The sequence below is a fragment of the Petaurus breviceps genome, unplaced genomic scaffold (genome assembly GCF_028583685.1).
Source record: "Petaurus breviceps papuanus isolate PSGF00001 unplaced genomic scaffold, PetGlider_PUasm1.0 90779, whole genome shotgun sequence".
In the NCBI taxonomy this organism is placed as follows: Eukaryota; Metazoa; Chordata; class Mammalia; order Diprotodontia; family Petauridae; genus Petaurus; species Petaurus breviceps.
The window spans coordinates 5,168,826-5,188,839 of NW_027187344.1; the positions used below are offsets into that span (position 1 = coordinate 5,168,826).

The 20,014-nt window shown below is 43.0% G+C and overlaps 2 protein-coding genes across 6 annotated transcripts in view; one reads left to right on the top strand and one right to left on the bottom strand.

Moving 5' to 3' along the window:
• Window positions 1-1,578, top strand: part of RALGDS (ral guanine nucleotide dissociation stimulator) — a 79,352-nt gene extending 77,774 nt beyond the window's left edge. For all 5 annotated transcript variants that reach the window (XM_069069275.1, XM_069069274.1, XM_069069276.1 and 2 more), the window contains exon 18: window positions 286-1,578. In XM_069069275.1, the coding sequence (XP_068925376.1) occupies window positions 286-461 (176 nt within the window). In that variant the 3' untranslated portion in view covers window positions 462-1,578. The remainder of the gene's footprint in view (window positions 1-285) is intronic.
• CEL (carboxyl ester lipase) lies at window positions 1,403-16,439 on the bottom strand. Its single transcript, XM_069069278.1, has 11 exons — window positions 16,374-16,439; window positions 12,901-13,051; window positions 12,676-12,798; window positions 11,310-11,507; window positions 9,953-10,083; window positions 9,419-9,526; window positions 9,046-9,163; window positions 8,280-8,466; window positions 6,662-6,865; window positions 5,915-6,112; window positions 1,403-5,725 (listed from the first exon to the last, which is right to left on the bottom strand). The coding sequence occupies exons 1-11, from the start codon at window positions 16,437-16,439 to the stop codon at window positions 5,494-5,496; spliced, it is 1,716 nt and encodes a 571-aa protein (XP_068925379.1). The 3' UTR covers window positions 1,403-5,493.
• Between the last annotated feature and the right edge of the window lie 3,575 nt (window positions 16,440-20,014).

The window sequence follows — 20,014 nt, forward strand, 5'->3', positions numbered from 1 at the left end:
GTGTGACCTTGGGCAAGTCACTTAACCCCAATAGCCCTGACTTCCCCCCTCCAAAAACAAACAAAAAGACTACCCAATGCTCTTGGTACCCACCAGAGCCTCACCTCCCACAGCAGACATTTTAAATTCGACCAGCCACCCAGAGACCTCTGTTAATTCACCTACCTCATAAGAAATAGAGGATCCTGACTTGTGAAATAACTCTTCCCTGATACAGTTATGTTTGGACTGGTTGATCTTTGGGGAGCACCTCAGCTAACCTGATCCCTTCTTATCCCTCCTCAGAACTGAAGATCCCGGACAACGCCAACGTGTTCTATGCTATGAACTCTACTGCCAACTATGACTTTGTCCTGAAGAAGAGGGGCTTCCCTAAGGGGGTAAAGGTCAAGCATGGAGCCAGCTCAACGCTGCCCAGAATGAAACAGAAAGGCCTCAAGATCGCCAAAGGCATCTTCTGACCCTGTCACCTCCTTTGGGCAGCAGTCTTAGGCCTCACCACTTTTCCCTGGAGCCACAAAGCACTTAGAGGCCTGGGCTTCCCACCCATATCCGTTCCACCGGGGTCTTTCCTCACATCTCCCTGGACAGATTAGATCCCCTGACCTTCAGGGACTTTTGGGGACACCTTCTCACTTTGAATTTTTCTACGTGGTTTTGGACACTCAAGCACTCTCTTTCCTACCCAATATGACGCCCCTAATACTTGGGCTGACCGGGTTCCCACCCCTCTTCTCTACCCCCAACAACCACCTCATTGCCTTAGGTGCCTTCTGCTTTCCGAGAACCAGAGGACAGAACAATTTTCTTTTTTCTTCTTTTTTTTTGCCAAGGAACTCTGCCAATGGGCACTAGTGCCCCATCCCCTCCCTGTTACTGCCCTTCAGATGGATCTCCAGCTCCTAAGCTGATGGTCACTGCCACATTCCTTGCCCATTGGGCATACTGGAGCATTAACACCCAAAAGGGGTTTGACCACATTTCTTCCCTCACCTGTCAGAGTTTCCCCAGTCACCCACCCCACCTGTATCCCTATCATCCACCCTCAGTGTCCTCATGGTCACTCCCCTACAGGGTGGAGGTGGGGCCTGGGAGTGAAGCATTTCTCTCTCCCAGTCACCATGAGTTGGATCTGGCTCCAGAACATAGGCTTTGCCTCCCAGATGTCTAGCCCTAAACCTGCACCAAAGATTCTATCTCAAGGGACACACCAGGGCAAGGAGGACCCACTGAGCCTTCCCTCTGCACTCTGGGAGAGGCAGGGACCCTGTAAATATACAGCATGACTCACTGTAGTGAACAAGGGGTAGGAGTCAGGCCAGGGTCCTGCTGACATTGAATTCTCAACCACACCAAGTGCCACTAACCTTGGACTTTGCAGACATCATAAGATGATGAATGAGGGCAGTTGGGGTGGGGGCAAGAAGGAAATGACTGAATTTTTGTAAAAAAAAAAAACTAAACAAGAAAGAAAACAAAAAAGCAAGAAAAATGTTTACTGATGGGGGGGGTGATATTTATTGTTGTAAATAGAAAACATTAGACTTGTACATTGTACTAAATCCTGTTACAACCATAGCTTGAGTTTCTCTGTTTTGCTTTGAAATTAGTCACCTGTGGATACCTCCAGGTCTCCCTCACACATGTTCTTTGTTCTCTTTGGGAGGGGGTTGGTCAAGGAGTCCAGGAGGCCTGGGTTCTAGTCACACCTTTGCCACTAAAGTTAACTTTGTGCCTGTGACTTCCTCTGACTGTGGCTTCCCTTCTGGACATCTGTTTTCTCATCTGTAGCAGTAATACCTAGTAAAGAGCCCTGTTTGGAAGTTTGAGCATAGCTATCCCCATATTTGGTGTAGCCATACACTGTTCAGAGGTGTGGGAATATGGATGACAAGATGGAAGGGGTAGACACCCCCTTCTCCCGACAGACTTCCAGCCTGACCTGACAAATCCCCAGTTATATTGCAGATGGATTAAAGTTGTGTAATCCCTGGGATTACCCGTTGGCCAGCTAGGAGCTTGGGGTCATTGCAAGGAGTCATATTAATCAACCCATAAACATCCATCAAGCTCCTGATGTTCTGTACCAAGCACTGTGTCAGAGATGGAGCTGTGGAGACAGTGAAGTCCTAGAATGTCAGTGCAGGAAGGGACCTTAGATGTCATCTACTCATGTATCTTCATTTTACAGGTAAGGAAAATTAAGGCTCAGAGAGGTTAATCAACCTACTTGCCCAAGGACAGATGGGTATTGTACAGTACTGTATTTGGAGTCAAAGGACCTGGATTTGAATCCTAGCTCTGCCACTTAATGTCTCGCTGATCTTGTAATATCTTAATACCTGGGCAAATAATTTCTTCTAGACTTGGTTTCCCCGTTTTAAAAAATAAGGGAGTTAGAGTAGAGAGTTGTAGTATCATGGAATTAGAGCTAGAAAAGAAATCTTAGATCCCTTAAATAGCTAATCCAACATTTAGGATACAGATGAAAAGACCAAGGCCAAATGATGTCTAAGTCTATAAACATTAATTACTTGCTGTGTGCCACTGGGCTGTTTCGGGCATAAAAAGAAAGTAAAAGTGGGTCCCTGCCCTGAATGAGTTGCAGACAATATAGACATAAAGACATACACATGCAGAGTAGATGGACTATGGCTTTGGAGAAGAAGGCCTATAGAAGGTGGGGCTTTGGGTGAGTCTTGGAGGAAGCTGGGGATTCTGATAGGCTCAAGGTAGGAGGGAGAGTATTCCAGGCATCGAGGATAGTTAATGCAAAGACAAAGATATGGAAGAGAGTGCATATCCTTGTGTGAGGGGATGACAAGGAGGCCTCTTTGGCTGGACTTTATAGTGCATGGCGAGAAATAATGGGCAAGACTGGAAACAGAGAAAGAGAATAATTTGTAAAGAGTTTTAAATGCCAGAGTAGTTTGATTATTGATTTGAGAGGTAATTGGAAGCCACTAAAATTAGAGCTGGTGACATGGTTAAACCTGTGCTTCAGGACAATCAATGCAGCAGCTAAATTTAGAGAGAATGTATTGGAGTGGGAAAGATGAGCCAGGAAGACCAATAAGGTGGCTATTGCAATGGTCCAGGCAAGAAGTAACACGACTCTGAGCTAGGGTAGTGGCTTGTAAATGGGGAGAAGGAGATAAATACGAGAGATGTTGTAGAGATAGAACCATACCCAAATTAACTACAAAGGGCACGTGAAGGAAGATACTATCTGCATCCAGATAGAACTGACAAATAGAAGTGTGTATAGAATGATTTTACATATATACATATTTGTGTCTAAAGATTGGACAATTTACTCGATAAATGACGTGAGAGTGAGGAGCCGAGGAAGGAATTAGAGCTGTGAACCTTGGTGACTTGGGAAGATGATGATACCTTCAATAGTAATAAATTTGGAAGCTAAAAGAATGAATTTTTGGACATAGTAAAGCATTCTGTTCAATGTATGGGATTGGAGCTCAGAAGAGAGGCTAGGACTGAATATATTGATCTGAAAATCAACTGCATAAGGATAATAATTGAACCCAGATCATCAAATATAGAAAAGAAGAGGGCCTAGGACAGAGCCTTTGGGGATGCCCATGGATAAAGACCATAGGATCATAGATTTAGGGACTCTAGAGGTCATCTAATCCCCTCACCTTACAAATGAGAAACTCAGACCAGGAGAGGTGCCCAAGGTCACATACGTAGTGAGCATCTGAGAAGACGTGTGAGATTCGTCTTCCTGAGTTCAAATCCAGCCTCAGACACTTGCTAGCTGTGTGACTGTGGGCAAGTCACTTGACCCTGTTTGCTTCAGTGAGAAGGAAATGGCAAACCACTCTGGTATCTCTGCCAAGAAAACCCCAAATGGAGTCACAGAATCAGACAACTAAAAACAACTAAACTTCCTGTCTCCAGGTTTAGGAATTATAATATATGATAAAATAGAGTTATTATATCATGCTAATTTTCCAGCATAGACTGAAGAGTGATCAAACAGGAAGGAGAACCAGGAGAGCAGAGTCATGAAAACCCCGAAGGTGACCAGCAGCGTTGAATGCAGAAGAGAACAAAGAACTGAGAGAAGACTTGGCTTTAGCAATTCAGAGATCACTGTAACTTTGGAGAAGAAGATGGTTTCAGTTGAAATGATGAGGTCAGAAGTCAGATTGCTGAGTGTTTTGGAGAGATCATGAAGAAAAAAAGGGCTTTTTCCAGGAGTTTAGCTGAGAAGGGGGGGAAAGATACAGGATAACTATTAGGTATAGTAAACCCAAGTGAGGGCATTTTAAGGATAGGGGACATTTAGGCATATTTGTAGGCACCAGTAGAAAGGAAAAGACTATTACAGTTGGAAGCATACTAGTGGCAACTTCCTGAAGAAAGATGAGATGGCATAGGATTGAGATACAGTAGAAGGATAAGCTGTGATTGAGGAGGAAGGCTACCCCTTCTTCAGAGACTGGAGTGGAGAAGACAATGAAACATGTTCTCAGAGGGATGTGAAATGGATAGAAGAGAAGAGGGATTGTAGTGAACCAGTGAGAGAGCTGAGACTTGAAACTGGGTTTTTGTGTTACGAATCCCATGCTCTTTCCATTACCCCCACCCACCCACACACTCCTTACCTACTTAACCCCTTCCTAGGGTGTCTTCTATGGCCATACTCAGCAAGATGAGCCACCCTCCCCAAAGCAGACCAGGCCAGTGGGCAGAGTATTAAGCTCAATAGGTCAGTTTCATCTTGGGCCCCATCCAGGGTACCTTCTGTCTCCATCCCCTGCCCTAGAGATCCAGTGCCTCAAATATCTTCATGGCCAGCAGGAGGAATCTTCTCAGCCTTTCCTATTTCCATCTGTCACCACCATTTCTCTAGTCTCCCAGACACAAGCAGGGAGTCACCTTGGACTCCCCCCCATCCACTGCATCCATTTTGTCTTACAGTAGATTTTTCCAGGTGATCATCAAATAGTGCCCATCTAAACACTCCCTGTTCTTTGAATAGTTGTCAAAGACATATCAGTCCCTATCCCCTTTCCTGCCCACTGAAGCAGGTGTAAGCAGAACCTGAAGGGCTTTTAAAATTCTGTTCACCCAGGTACCTACCCCCCATTCTACAGTGAATTCCCTTAGGATAGGGGTTCTTAATTTTTTTGTGAGTCTGGTGAAGCCTATGCACCCCAGCTCAATGTTTTAAAATGCATAAAACACATAGGACTCCAAAGGAAACTAATTATATTGAAATATAATTCATCAAAATATTTTTTAAAACCAAATTTATGGACTCCTTGAAATCCCAGATTAAATGCTCTTGCCTTAGAGGAAGGGCAGAATGAGGCATGATAGACAGTGACAAGACTTTATTAAGGGAGTGAGGGGGAAGGGGAAGAGAGCCACGTAAGCATTGCTAGATCCTAGTCCTCATGGGTACCTGACCAATTTGGGGGTTACATGAAGTCAACTACTGTGGGAACTGGAGCAGTATCCTCAAGAGTCAGCTTCCATATGTTCAGGAACATCGTCCTCGGGAACTTTGTCTTCACCAGTCACTGTGGGGAGGGCCTGATAAGTGAGGGTCCAGAATCGCAGGAAGTTGGTTCTCAGGTTCTGATTCATCGAGCTGGCATCTGTTTTCTTGGTGATATCCAGGTAATTGCCATCTTCCACAGTATAAGGATACCAATGGGTAGGAACTGCAGAATTGCCCATGTTGGGGTCCCTTTAAAAACAAAAAAGCTCCAGTGAGGTCAGGTTTCAGGGGTGTTGGTTAAAGTCTTGATTTATGACATTAATTTTTTTAAATCTATAAGCTTAAAGCGTACCCCCCCCACCTCCTATTTTAAAATAAGCAACCAATCCTAGAATTCAGTGGTGAAGCTGCCCCCTAGGCCTCACTCCTAGACCTTACCCAGTTTTGGCAAAGTTAGTCCAGTAGGCAATGATGCTCTTAGAGACAGTCCGGTCCTGGGCCCGATAACCCAAGGGTGTGGCAAAAGGCTTGCCAAAGACATACTGGAGGTCATCAGCATGGTCGGCCCCCATCCAGTTAGGGTAAAGAGGCATTCGAGAAGGATGAGAGAACAGGTAGGAATAAGTTCTGCCACTCCTATGGGATTAAATGAAATAACTTTGGTATGTAGGGACTTACCCAGCCAAGAGAGGAAGGTGGGTGTAAGAAGGGGCTGGGGAAGGATGGGCTAGAACTTTAAGTAAGAGTTTATGAAATTCACCTCAGACTCAAAAGGAGCTGGAATTATTCAGAATAATAATAAGGAATAATAAAGAAAAGAAAGTTGAGGACCAGCCTTAGGCCTTCCAGTATACAGCTGGTGTATCGATGGCCTCCAGCTGTGTTCTCTATTCAGAAAGAACAGGGAAATTAAAATTAGACTTTAAGAAGAATTTAAATATGGATGTGGAATTGTAGAGGTAAAAGACAGTTTGGGAAATTAGCTAGTCCACTTTTCTCATTTTATGGAGAAGCAAAGTGAAACCTAGGGAGGTTACAATGGGCTTGAGGTTAGGCCCAGCTAACTAACTAGTGGAAGAATCATGGCAAGACCTCAGCAAAACAATTGCACAAGCAGAGTGGGCCAAAGGGAGCCCTCTACCACTGTGCCCCCTAGATCGAGTCACACCAACAGTATGCTCTCACTTGGCATTGGCGCTATGCTGGGCCAAGGCAATCGCTGTGGGTATCAGAAAGAGGATATCAGTCTCAAAGTCCACCACAGTCTTTTTCTTTGTCTCTTGGGATGAGTCTCGGCTCCAAAATTGGGTGTAGAAGTCAAAGGTGGTATTGGCACCAAGAAGACCTTTTGTCATGGTGAGTCCAGAGACCAGCTTGTAAAAATCTTCACTAGAGTGAAAAAATAGGCATAGTTAGGATCAGATAGCTTTCTTTATTTTTTTAAGACAAGCCTATGATCTTTTTTTCTGCTTTTTATTAAATATTTTATTTTTCCCACTTATGTATAAAATTGATTTTTAAAAATTTTGAGTTCCAAATTCTCTCCCTCCCTCCTTTACCTCCTTCCCCTCTCCCCTTCTTGAAAAGGTAAGCAATTTGATATAGATTATACATGTATAGTCATGCAAAACATTTCTATATTATGTGAAAGAAAACACAGAAGAAGAAAAAAAAAGAGTTTTAAAAAGTGTTCTTCAATCTGCATTCAGACTCCATCAGTTTTTTCTCTGGAGGTGAACAAGATTTTCTGTCCTAAGTCCTTCAGAATTGTCTTGAATCATTGTATTGCTGAGAAAGGCTAAGTCATTCACGGTTAATCATTTTACAATCCTGCTGCTACTATGCTACTACTGTATACAATGTTCTTCGGTTCTGTTCACTTCACATTGCATCAATTCAGGTAAGTTTTTCCAAGTTTTTCTGAGTGTCCTGATCATCCTTTCTTATAGCACAACAGACAGTATTCTGTCACAGTCATATACCACAACTTGTTCAGTCATTCCCCAATTGATGAGTATCCCCTAAATTTCCAATTCTTTGCCACCACAAAGAGCTGCTATAAAATTTTTTGTACCCATAGGTCCTTTTTGTTTTTCTTTTATCAGATATCTTTCTCAGAACTAACTGGGCATATACCTAAGTGACCAGGCTTAAGAAGAGAAGGTCCAAAGATTTAGGCTTTTCCCCCATCTCCCCTGAAAAAGATACCATTGGAGGAAGTTTCCAACTCAGGCCACTGGAAACATATGTGGCTACCCTACAGAGAAGTCCAATGTTTTTCTGTGACCTAGTCCAATTCTAGATCACTAACCAACTCAGGGTTCCTTGTTCTCCAAACACTAATGTGTTTTCCCATCATCTCCACACTTTTTCTCTTGTACTTGCTTGGAATTCTCTCCCAGCATCCCTCAAGATCTAGTTAAAATGTTAACTCCCAACCAAATTAGCCTAGAATTATCCCTCCACCATGCCTTGGAAATTCTAGAGCACTCATTGTCCATTCCATTTATTTGACAATTAATAGTCATCTGTTCTTGTCTTGATCTGCTTTTTATTAGTTGCTTATCATTTATGTCTTCTTTCTCCAGTTGGACTGCAAATTCCCTGAGGGAAGAGACACAGTCTTATTCACCTGTTTCTTCTTCAATGCCTATCGAAAGGTTGGGCATATAAATGATTACTAAGTTTTTGCTTTTGCTTTGAATGGGACCATTGAGCGAGCTTCGCTTGTGTCCACCCCTCCATAGTCATCCCCTTACACATACACCAGGCCTGGCCTTCTGGAGGTCTCCTGGTTACTCACTCTTTGATGTCCTTGTAGTTATTGTTGATGACAGGCATATCCACCAAGGCAAAGAGGTGACCATCCATATTGTTGGTGCCGGCGATGTAGTCAATGTCAGCCGCATTGGCAAAGAGGTTGACCGGATCATCAGGAATGAAGTCTCCATCAATGACTGGTGTAAAACCCAGATAATGCAGCACAGGGTCTGGGACAGGTCAAGGAGAAACAGGAGGTGATTGGAAGGGCCCTCTCAGGTCCATCTAGTCCCTCTCTCTGCCTTTCAGGGAGGTGGGTATGTTTCAGAGACGGGGTGTAATTTTCCTCCAAATTATGTCTAACCCGAATCCCTCTTACTGCAGTCTAAGATAATTCGTTTCATTCTGTCTTTGGAATCAAAGAACTATTCATTATACTGATCCTGGGGTACTAAATGGATAATTGTGATAATTGAGACAATAGTTAAATAAATTCCTGGAGAGCTTCAAGAAAGAAAGCTCTAGAGAAACCCAAACTATTAATATTTTTGGTGTAGTTAGTTTTCAACAAAATGAACCATATTGTTATTTTATGTTGCTATAAGTGTTACGAAAAGTAATGTGCTATCCTCATTTATAATTGAGTTCCCCAAAACTGTCTCTCAGAACAAGAATGTTAGAGTTGGAGGGCCTTTAGAAATTGTTCATCCAGCCCACTCATTTAGCAAAGAAGGGAAACTGAGGCTCAGAATTTGGACAACAGGTGTATATTACCCTCCCCCACCCATTCCTAAACAGTCCCCACTCACAGTCATTGCCAGTCAGAGGCATCTTATAGGCCAAAGTCAGAGCTCGGGGATCAGTGATCTTGAAACAGTTGGCCATCCTGGCAATATCATCCAGTGGGCATCCCACCTTACTGGCAATCTGTTGGTAAGAGGAACCCTTACCCTAGAATCTTTAGCCTTGAGTGGCAAGTTTCCCTTCCACCCTTAAGGAAGATTGGAGAAGGGAGAGGATGTATAAGCTAAACCAGTGTATTTTTAGATGGGGATAGTTGTGCATATTACATGTCAATGAAGGAAACATCAAGCTTGATGAAGATACAGACCAGCTGAGCCACCCAGACCTCCACTCCCACCCCAGCAGGGCAAAGATGGCCTCTAGCTTCAGGTTCCTTACCGTTTTGGCCCAGGAGAGGGGGTTTTTCTGGATGACCCAAGGACTCGTGGCCACACCACTCTGACTGATGGCTCTCTTAATGAGCCCCTTGCTGTGGGGGCTTAGAGTCTGCAACACGAAGGCACCGCGTCAGCTGGGACCCAAAGTTCCCTATCCCTTGACCCCTTTTCTTCTTCCCTCTGTTCCTTCATCCTCCTTTTCTCCCTCCCACTCTCTTCTCTTCCCATTTTTCACTTGGAAGCCATAACATAGAGAGTTCAACAAGTTTGGACTATGCCACAATTTATGCTTCCTGACTTAGGATGGGATGAAGTGGGATCTCAGGAATCCTGACCTTCCCTGAGATGAGCCTCACATCAATCCTTCTCCCTCCCTGTTTCCTCCCTCTCACATGGCTCACACCCAGGACAGCAGAATGGAGCTGCTCACATGAGCATGTCCCTTCTCCCAACCCCTTTGGAGAACAATGGAACTATGGGAGCATAGGAAAGGGGGAGGGAAGGTTGAAGCCCAACTTTGAACAAAGTCCCAGACCTGGAGGGAGACACTGGCCCCACCAGCTGACTCCCCAAAGATGGTAATGTTGTCAGGGTCCCCACCAAAGGCTGCGATGTTTCTCTTCACCCATGCAATAGCCATGTGCTGGTCCCAAAGACCAAAGTTACCTGACAGGGGAGAAAAGGAAGGAAGGAGATAAGCATTTGTTGAGCACCTACCATGCACCAGGCATTCTTCTAAATGCCTTATTCAGCTGTCACAACTACCCTGTGAGGTGGGTGCTATTATCATCATCCTTGGTTTACAGTTGAGGAAACTGAGGCACATAGAGGCTAAATGATCTGCTCAGGATCACACTGCCAGCAGGTGTCTGAGGCTGTATTTATACTTCCATCTTCCTGACTCCAGGCCCACCCTATCCAGTCCAGTTATCTTCCAACTCCTCTCCTCCTCTTCCTCCTCCTCCTCCTCCTCCTCCTCCCAGGTGAAGGAACCCAAAATGAAAACTTCCAACTCTGTGCATTTGAATGCCCCATACCTTGAACACTTCCTCTTCTTGGCTTCCCTGGCTTCCTTTGACTCAAATCCCAACTTCTTTAGGAAGCCTTTCCTTGTCCCTCTATCCATTAGTGCTTTCCACTCTGAGATTAACTTCAATTTACACATTACAATTTTACATTTATCTCATTATGTGTTGTTGTTCAGTTGTTTCAGTCATTTCTGATGCTTCGTGATTCTGTTTTGGGATTTTCTTGGCAAAGATACTGGACTGGTTTGCCCTTTCCTTCTCTGGTTCATTTTACAGATGAGGAAACTGAGGCAAACAGGATTAAGTGACTTGCCTAGGGTCACTCAGTGACTGTCTTAGGCCGGATTTTATCTCATAAAGATGAGTCTTCCTGATTCCAAGCCCAGTACTCTATTCCTGTGCCACCTAGCTGCCCATCTTTATGTACTTAGTTATGTTGTCTTCCCCAATAGATTTAAGTTCCACAAGAGCAGGGACCAAGTTTTTGCCTTTTTTTGTATCTCCAGTTTTTAAAACATTGCCTAGCACATGGTAAGCATTTAATAAATACTTGTTGATTGACTGCAGAGTGGTCCTGTTGGCCTCAGTCTCCCTAGTGGGCTTGGCCAGATTTTATTTCAAGTCCCTTCCAGGTGTAACATTCTATGACTCTTATAATTTTAGTCCCATTCCCTCATCCCTGTCATTGTAAGATTTTATATAACAGAGACATTTTTAGAAGTTGTTAGGTTCAAGAAAATAGGGAAAGGAATACCTCCCCAGAAAGTGAGGTCAGCTCCTATGGGGCAAAAACTTGTGTGGAATAGAATAACTACCCCACTCTTTGGTCTCTCTCCTCCAAGACCTTAAAAGGTCATCAAGTACCTGGTAGGTTGGAGTCTCCGGTGCTGAGGAAACCCAGGGGCCCAACACGGTAGTTGAAGGTGACCACAATGACATTTCCTCGGGTAGCAATCTCCTCCCCATCATACAGGTAATTGTTCAAAAAGTTGGCACCATGACCTGACCCCATCAGGAAGGCCCCACCATAGATCCAGATCATGACTGGCAGGTTGCTGGAAACTAAAGAAAGAACCAAGAAAGAACCAGAGCTAAGGGGAGAAATAGACTGATAGTGGGGAAGGAAGCCCTTAGCTAGGGCTAAGCCTCTTCACACTGCAGAGAGAAAGAAAAAGGCTATGCTGCATATAGCATTGTGGTCCTGAGCACAGACTGGAGCCTCCCACAGAAATTTTATGAAAGGGAGAGAATGTTGGATCTAGGGACTGTGAACCTGGGATGAGGGGACTGCTACTCAGGGGACTGGACAGGGAGCAGAGGGTATTCTCAAGAATATCAGTCCTGGGCTCAGAAACAAGCAGACCGTGCCCTACTCAGTCATATATTCTTTGGACCGCACAGCCCAGGCTCACTCTTCTAATCCCAACCTCTTCCTCTAGTCTCTGGGTTTCTTGGCACCAGGAGGCCAACCTTCAGTAACTCTACACTGCCTAATGAATAAAATATACATTTCAGACCATGAAATTCAAGGCCCTTCACAATTTGGTTCTACCCTACTTTTCCAGCCTTATGTCACACCCATCCCTTTCACAGACTGTTCCAGTCAAATTGGACTACCTTCATACTTCATTTTAGTCCTATCATTTCTTGCCTACATATTTTTGCTCACTCTGATCCCCTAAAATAGTCTTTATCTTCAGCCAGCCATCCACCTATCTACTGATGCCTCATCCTTCCTTCAAAGCCCAGCTCAGGTGCCATCTTTTCTATAAAGCTTTCCATGACCAACCTCAAAGGAAAGTGACCTCTGTCCCTCTTCATAGCACTTTGCCTGGACCTCTCTTGGACTTATTCTCCTGTCATATATATATATGTGTGTGTGTGTGTGTGTGTGTGTGTATTTATATTTATACACACACATGTGTATGTATGTATACACACATATACCATACCTCACCCTAGTTCCTTTAGGAGACTGGCTGTGCTATTTTTAATCTGTCATCAGTGTCTATCATCAGTGCATTACACAAGGTTTCATTCATTTTTAAGCAGGCACTTAATAAGTGTTTATTGAACCGAATTTCAGGAAATAGACTCTAAATCTATTTGAAGATCTAGAATTCCAGAGTTCTTTCCTCCTAGGTGGAAAGGAAAAGATTAGAAAAGAGAGGATTTCTGTGCCAGTATAGACAGGCTGTACTTCCTTCCATCTCCCTTCCCCCAGGCCAACCTTGCTTCCTTCCCTGTGGGATCCAAATGTTGAGGTAGAGACAGTCCTCACTGCCGTAGGTGTTATCCTGAGTGATGGTGGCTTGAAGGCATCGTTTCTTGAATTCCTTGGCCTTCAGGGTTCCTATAAGGAAAGGGGAGAAATAAGTCTGAAGCTGGGGGGGGTGGGTCTTCTGGCTCATGGAATTGATCCCTTCCTATAACTTGGTATTTTCTCCTCTCTTACCTTGCCATCCCGGGTGGCGCTCCGCAATCTCCAGGGTTTTAGGGGGAGCTGCATAGGGGATGCCCCTGAAAATATCCACTGAGTCACCAAGGAGACTCAGCTTCTTATTGACACCTTCAACGAAGCCCCCCTCCGTGTAGACGGCTCCCAACTAGGAAAGGATGGGAAGGAATAAGTATTTATATATTATCTACTGTTCAAAGTGCTTTACAAATACTATCTGCCTTGATCCTCACAACAAGCCTGCAAGGTAGGTCCTCTTATTATCCCCATTTCGCAGCTGAGGAAACTGAAGCAAACAGAGGTTAAGTGACTTGTCCAGGGTCACAGAGCTGAGGCACAGCATCTGAGGCTGGTTTTGAACTCAGGTCTTTCTGATTCCAGTCCCACTCATGACACCTAGCTGCTAAACTATTTTTTTTAATGAAAGTGTAATAAATTGATCCTAGACTGAAGTCAGGAAAACTATCTGGTCTTGGGTTCCTAAACCTGAAAACTGGGTTATCAAGATTCCAGTCTCTAGGTATTAGTTGTTTGTAATAGAGGATTTCTAAAGGAAAGGCTGCCCCTAACTTGCAGTAAAATATATTGGGAAAAGCACCAGCTTTACTATCAGGAGAGCTGGTTTAGAATGCTGAGTAACTCTGGGCAAGGCATTTTCTTTCCCTATTATCTCAGTTCCCTCATTTGTAAAATGAGGACATAGAACAAGGTGATCATCTTGAGGTCTTGTCCAGTTCCAAATCCTGAAGGGATAAAAAAATAAATAAGGCTAGAAAGGTAGATAGGAGTCAAAATGTGGAGGGCCTTAAAAGCCAGGCTGAGCATTTGGTATTTCATACTAGAGGTCATAGGGTGCCCCTGAGGGCTTTTGAGCAGGGAAGAGACATGGGCAGACTTGTGTCTTAGGAAGATTATTTTGTCAGTCAATAGTGTAGAGGACTGAATAAAGTGGGGAAGAGACTGGAAACAGTGAGACAAATTAAGTGGTTATTACTGTAGTCAAAGGTGAGTTGATAAGAGATATGCTAGGGCCAGTGCCAGTGTAAATGGAGATAAGAGGACAAGTGGGAGAAACGTTATCTGTTCAATTAGGCTGAAATGATGGGCTGAATCTAAGGATGAATTGAATGAGGATGTATAGTCTTGAACTTGGGTTAAGAAAAAAGTCATTGCCTATGTATGGGAAGGGTGAATAGGGGTTGATGTGATGATAGCAAGAAGCTCCCATGAAAAATAACTGGGCGGGGGGTGGGGAGAGGGGAAGGTTATTAGATTACAAACTCAGTATGAGCCAATGAAGCTGATACGATCTTGGGCTGCATTAATAGATACACAGTGTCGAGAACGAAGGAGATGGTGGCTTTTTCTGTTCTCTCCTCAATCTGGAATATTAAGTACAGTCCTGGGTGTTACATTTTAGGAGGGATGCAACCAAGTCGAAGGGGAGGCTCAGACCACGTTACAGAGAGAGGCTAGGGTAATGGAAAGAACAGTGAATTGGGAGTGAACCTTGAGTTCAATCCCAGCTCTACTCTGTGCTACCTTTATGGCTTTAGGCTAGTCATTATCCCCCTTTCCCTGTTTTCTTTATTTGGAAGACAAGGGAGTGGGATTATATAATTCCCTTCCAGCTCTAAAGTCCAATGATAAAGTCCAGTGAACAAGAATTGAAAGAACAAGAGACATAAAGAGGGATAGGAATTGGGGTTTATAACCTGTAGACTGTAAACTCTTCAAGGGCCATATATTGGTGCCAACTATCTATTTCTATATCCACCGGGCCTTGAAGGTATTAAGCACTTTAAAATATTCATTAAATTAAGTTAAATTAAATGTTTATTTAGCCTGGCAAAGAGACTTAAGGGACACATAATGACTGTCTTCAGTAGCTGAAGGGCAATTATGTGGAAGTGGGATTATCATAACTTTTGTGTGACCCAAGGGGCAGAACTAGGAGGAATGGGGAGAGCTTTATGGAAGAGAAAAAGCATCTAAAGTGGAAGGGACTGTGGAAGTGGAGGTTTTCCCTTGACTAGAGATCTCCAAGCAAATGCTAAATCACTTGTCAGGGATCATACAGAGGGGGCTCCTGCTTAGCTGTTGGGCCAGATGACCTCTCATGTCACTTAAAATGATAAATTCTGTGATTCTTTATCTGAGTTGGCTCCTAGGGGCTCAGAAAACTACTGGTTCCTTCCTCAACACCCAAAGATCAGTAGGGAAGGTTCCCCGTGTTTCCCTTGATGATGGAAGTGACTTTGTCTCATTGCCATCTTGGAGGCACCCCCATCTCATGAAACATGGAAGCCCTGTGACCCAAATAAAATTGGGGGTGGAGTCCCTGCTGCTTCTAACATCTGCTCAGTGGCTATTGCAAGTATCTATTTTCCCATCCTCTATTCCCTAATTTCTTATGAATAAGAGGAAGATCAAGCCTAGAATGACCACAGGCTAAAGGATTACTCAGCCTACAGTCACATTTCCCGTCTACCTTCTTTCAACCTTTCCATCTGTCCTCTGCCTTCCCTCCCTCCTTCTTCCCTTCCTTCCTTTTTCCCTTTCTTCTTTTCTTTCTTTTTCCCTCCCTCTCTTCCCCCAGGAAATTTGATCAACTGGTAAGCATTCAACAAATAGAGGAACCTGTTCAATTGTGACTGCTGCTCCCTCTCTTTCCTCAATACCCCAGTTCCAGGGTAACACAGATAAGATCAGGGGCATTTGAAGAGAGGAACAGACCTGACAGAACGACAGCCCGAGAGGAAGAATAAGGTTGGGGGCAGCTAGGTGGCACAGTGAATAGAGCATCAGCCCTGGAGTCAGGAGGACTTGAGTTCAAATTCAGCCTCAGACACTTGACACACTTACTAGTTGTGTGACCTTGGGCAAGTCACAATCCCAATTGCCCTGATTCCCCCCTCAAAAAAAAATAAAAAAAGAGGAAGAATAAGGTTGCCCTTTTCATATGTGATGGAGGCAGCTTCAGGACATGGCAGGTGGCCCTTCATTGGATATCTTCAAGCAGAGACTAGGTCAGGTAGATAAATTGTGGCAAGATTTCCTGCTCTGGCATGAGTTGACCTAAATGCCTACTGAAGACCTTTACCACTCTGAAATTCTATGATTAGGGAAACGTGGCACATTGGAAAATTGAGAAATTGGAATGGCACAATAAAAAGGGCAAAACACTGGGAACAAAAAAACCTAGGTTTCAGTGGTTGTGAGCGAATCTTACCTTTGAATAAGCCTCAGTTTTCCCATCTGTAAAATGGAAGTAACAGTCATTTTTGTTACTAATTACTTTATGGAGTTGTTGGGAAGAAAGGACCAAAGCATTACAGGATATAAATTATCATTATTATGTATTATTGAGTCTCAAGAAGAGGAAGAAAAAACTCAGTGTATTGTTCAGGTAATTTGTCTTAGTCCCTATCACCAAAGAATTCCCCAATTTCTTTTCAGTCCCTACTTACCTTCGCTGCACTAGCAGCTGCTAGGCAACAGATCAGGCTGACAACCACCAATTCTGGGTGCCCCATGGTGTGCGTGTGTGTACCCGCTGGCTTCCCAGGCAGGGCTATTAGGCATATATAGTGTGTGAGAAACCAAGTTTGGCAGCTGTCTAATAGTGGATTGGCCCTCGTTTCCTCCACCTCTCACTCCACCCCCATTTTGGTGCTACTCACTTGGGGTGATACCTAACTAGAAAGACTAACTTACTGTTCTCTGGGTGGGGGTGGGGTGGGGAAGGAAGCAGAAAGAGGACTGGGAGAGTCAAGGTTGCTAAAAACACACACACATATTTTCTCAAGCCGGAGAGCCCTTGGGCAAAACCTGATTTCTAGCATCACACCTGTGCATGTCTCTGTCTACCTGGGAGCAGACACAGATGGCAGTGGGGGCAAAGGTCACAAAATCAAGCAGGTCACTAAGAGATCTCTGGCACCCACTATTAGGGTTTCAGACTCCATTTTCTATAACAGGGAAATGGACCTGAGTTCTACCAAACTGAATGAATTATTAGTATGTGCTCTCCCAGAGGGTAAACACCAGATGAGGTAGGGCTCCTACCTGGGTCCCACAGAAAGATGGGTATCCATTATGGGGAACTCTCAGTGGTCTGCACAAATGGGAGCTAAGTCATAATGTGGACAGTCCAGAGCTTCAGATAATATAAGGTAGTGACTAACGTCTCATTTACATGCTCTTGCTTTTTTGAAATGAATTGTTCAGGTTTTGTGTTTGGGTCAAAATACATTGGATGACAGAATCAAGATCCAAAAAGATTACAACAGGCTAAAATAAAAGGGGTAAATATAAAATTGAGTTAAAAAATAAGGGAGACTGGGAAACTATCTGAAGGTTTTAGCAAACTCAACACTTAATAAGAATCAAAAGGGTGACAAAGACAGCCAACATTCAGAGGCATCTTTTTTTTCTTATTTATTTATTTTTTAAATTAATTTGTTTGTTTCCTTTTAGTTTACAGGATTCAATTCCACAATTCCTTGAGTTTCACATTTTGTCCCCTCCCTCCCCTCCCCCCCATGGTGGCATATAGTCAAGTATAGGATCTGTAAATACTTTCACATTATACATTAGTCAGGTTATAAAGACGGATTGTATCAGATAGAATGAAAAATGGTAAAGAGGACATAAAACCAAATAAGAGAAGGAAAAAGATCAGGTAGTTTGCTTCAATCTGGATTCAAACTCAGTTCTTTCTAGTTCTTTCTCTGGATGTAGACATCTCTCTCCATTATGAGTCTTTTGGGATTGACTTATATCACTGCATTGCTGAGAAGAGTCCAGTCTATCAAAGTTGGTCATCACACATACGTTGTGTCTGTAATTGTGTACAAATTTCTCCTGGTTCTACTCTTCTCACTCAGCATCAGTTTGTATAAGCCCCTCCAGGTAAATATGAAGACCATCTGCTCCTCGTTTCTTATAGCACAACAGTATTCCATAACATGCATATACCACAACTTGTTCAGCCATTCCCCAATTGATGGGCACTCCTTTAATTTCCAATTCTTTTCTACCACAAAAAGAGCTGCTATAAACATTTTTGTACATATGGGTCTTTCTCCCATTTCTATGATCTCTTTGGGATATAACCCTAGGAGAGGTATTGCTGGATCAAAGGGTATGAAAGTATTTATAGCCCTTTGGGCATAATTCCAGATTGCTCTCCAGAAAGGCTGAATCAGTTCACAACTCCACCAGCAATGCATTAGTGTTCCAATTTGCCCACATCCTCTCCAGCATTTGTCATTTTCCTGTTTTGTCATCTTAGCCAATCTGACTGGTGAGATGTAGTACCTCAGAGTTGTTTCGATTCGCATTTATCTAATCAATAGTGAATTAGAGCATTTCTTCATGTGCATATAGATATCTTTAATTTCTTTCTCTGAGAACTGCCTGTTCATATCCTTTGACCATTTATCAATTGGGGAATGACTTGTATTCTTATAAATTTGACTCAATTCTCTGTATATTTTAGAAATGAGTCCTTTGTCAGAGACATAGGTTGTAAAGATTCTTTCCCAATTTCCCACCTCCCTCTTAATCTTGGTTACATTGGCTTTGTTTGTACAGAAGCTTTACAATTTCATGTAGTCAAAATTATCCATTTTACATTTTATAATGTTCTCTAATTCTTGTTTAGTTATAAAGTCTTTCCCTCTCCACAAGTCTGATAGGTAAACTATTCCTTGTTTTAGGAGACTGCTTACAGTATCAACCTTTATTCCTAGATCATGCACCCATTTAGACTTGATTTTGGTATATGGTATTAGATACTGGTCTATGCCCAGTTTCTGCCATACTATATTCCAGTTTTCCCAGCAGTTTTTGTCAAATAGTGAGTTCTTATCCCAAAAACCAGGGTCTGAGGGTTTATCAAACAATAGATTACTGTAGTCATTGACTTCTGAATCTCGTGTGCCTAATCTATTCCATTGATCCACTCCTTTATACCTCAGCCAGTACCAAGTAGTTTTGATGACTGCTGCTTTATAATACAGATTGAAATCTGGTATAGCTAGTCCACCTTCCCTAGCATTTCTTTTCATTAATTCCCTTGATATTCTGGACCGTTTATTCTTCCAAATGAATGTTGTTACTATTTTTTCTAGCTCATTTTTTTGGTAAATTAATTGGTATGGCACTAAATATATAATTTAATTTAGGTAAAATTTTCATTTTTATTATATTAACTCGAGCCAGCCATGAGCAATTGATATTTTTCCAATTAGTTAGATCTGACTTTGTGTGAAAAGTGTTTTGTAGTTATGGTCATATAGGTCCTGGGTTTGTTTTGGCAGGTAGATTCCCAAATATTTTATATTGTCTACAGTAACTTTAAATGGGATTTCTCTTTCTATCTCTTGCTGTTGAATTTCATTGGAAATATATAGGAATGCTGAGGATTTATGCGGGTTTATTTTATATCCTGCAACTTTGCCAAATTTATTTATTGTCTCAAGTAGTTTTTTACTTGATTCTGCAGGATTCTCTAAGTATATCATCATATCATCTGCAAAGAGCGATAGCTTGGTCTCTTCTTTGCCTAATTTGATTCTTTTGATTTCTTTTTCTTCTCTAATTGCTACTGCTAATATTTCTAACACCAGATTGAATAAGAGGGGTGATAGTGGACACCCTTGTTTCACCCCTGATCAAAGAGGCATCTTTTTTAATATTAATATTCTACCAGTGTCGCTGCATGACTATAAGTCACTCAGAAAGTCAACAGCATTTATTAAGCACCTACTACATGATAGGCAGGCACTGTGCTGAGACTGGGGGATGCAAGAAAAGCAAAAGAGTTACAGAACATCATGATCTCTGGAGAATTACAGATTAGTTATCAGAAAGCAGTGGAGAAAGACGTCATGGGCATGAGCAGACTACAGTCCATAGCAAATAAGGAACTGTGAAGACCCAGAGCAAAAGATGGCAAGGAAATGCATGATCCCAAAAGACTGGGTAGTCATAGGGAAAGAGCAGTAACCAACGGTGTCCTCATGATGTCAAGAGAAAGCAAGGAAGGGCCCCACCTCACTGGGTGTCCATCTTAGGGAAGGACATGGGCAGGAGCTACACAGGA

What these genes read in the sequence shown, in the direction of transcription:
- CEL (XM_069069278.1), bottom strand. Translation starts at nt 16,439, where the DNA reads ATGGGGCACCCAGAATTGGTGGTTGTCAGCCTGATCTGTTGCCTAGCA. An exon ending in CCCTCTCCTGGGCCAAAACG is followed by an intron (nt 9,164 to 9,418) that starts GTAAGGAACCTG and finishes TCTTACCAACAG; the next exon opens with ATTGCCAGTAAGGTGGGATG. An exon ending in ACTAACTTTGCCAAAACTGG is followed by an intron (nt 5,726 to 5,914) that starts GTAAGGTCTAGG and finishes TTGTTTTTAAAG; the next exon opens with GGACCCCAACATGGGCAATT.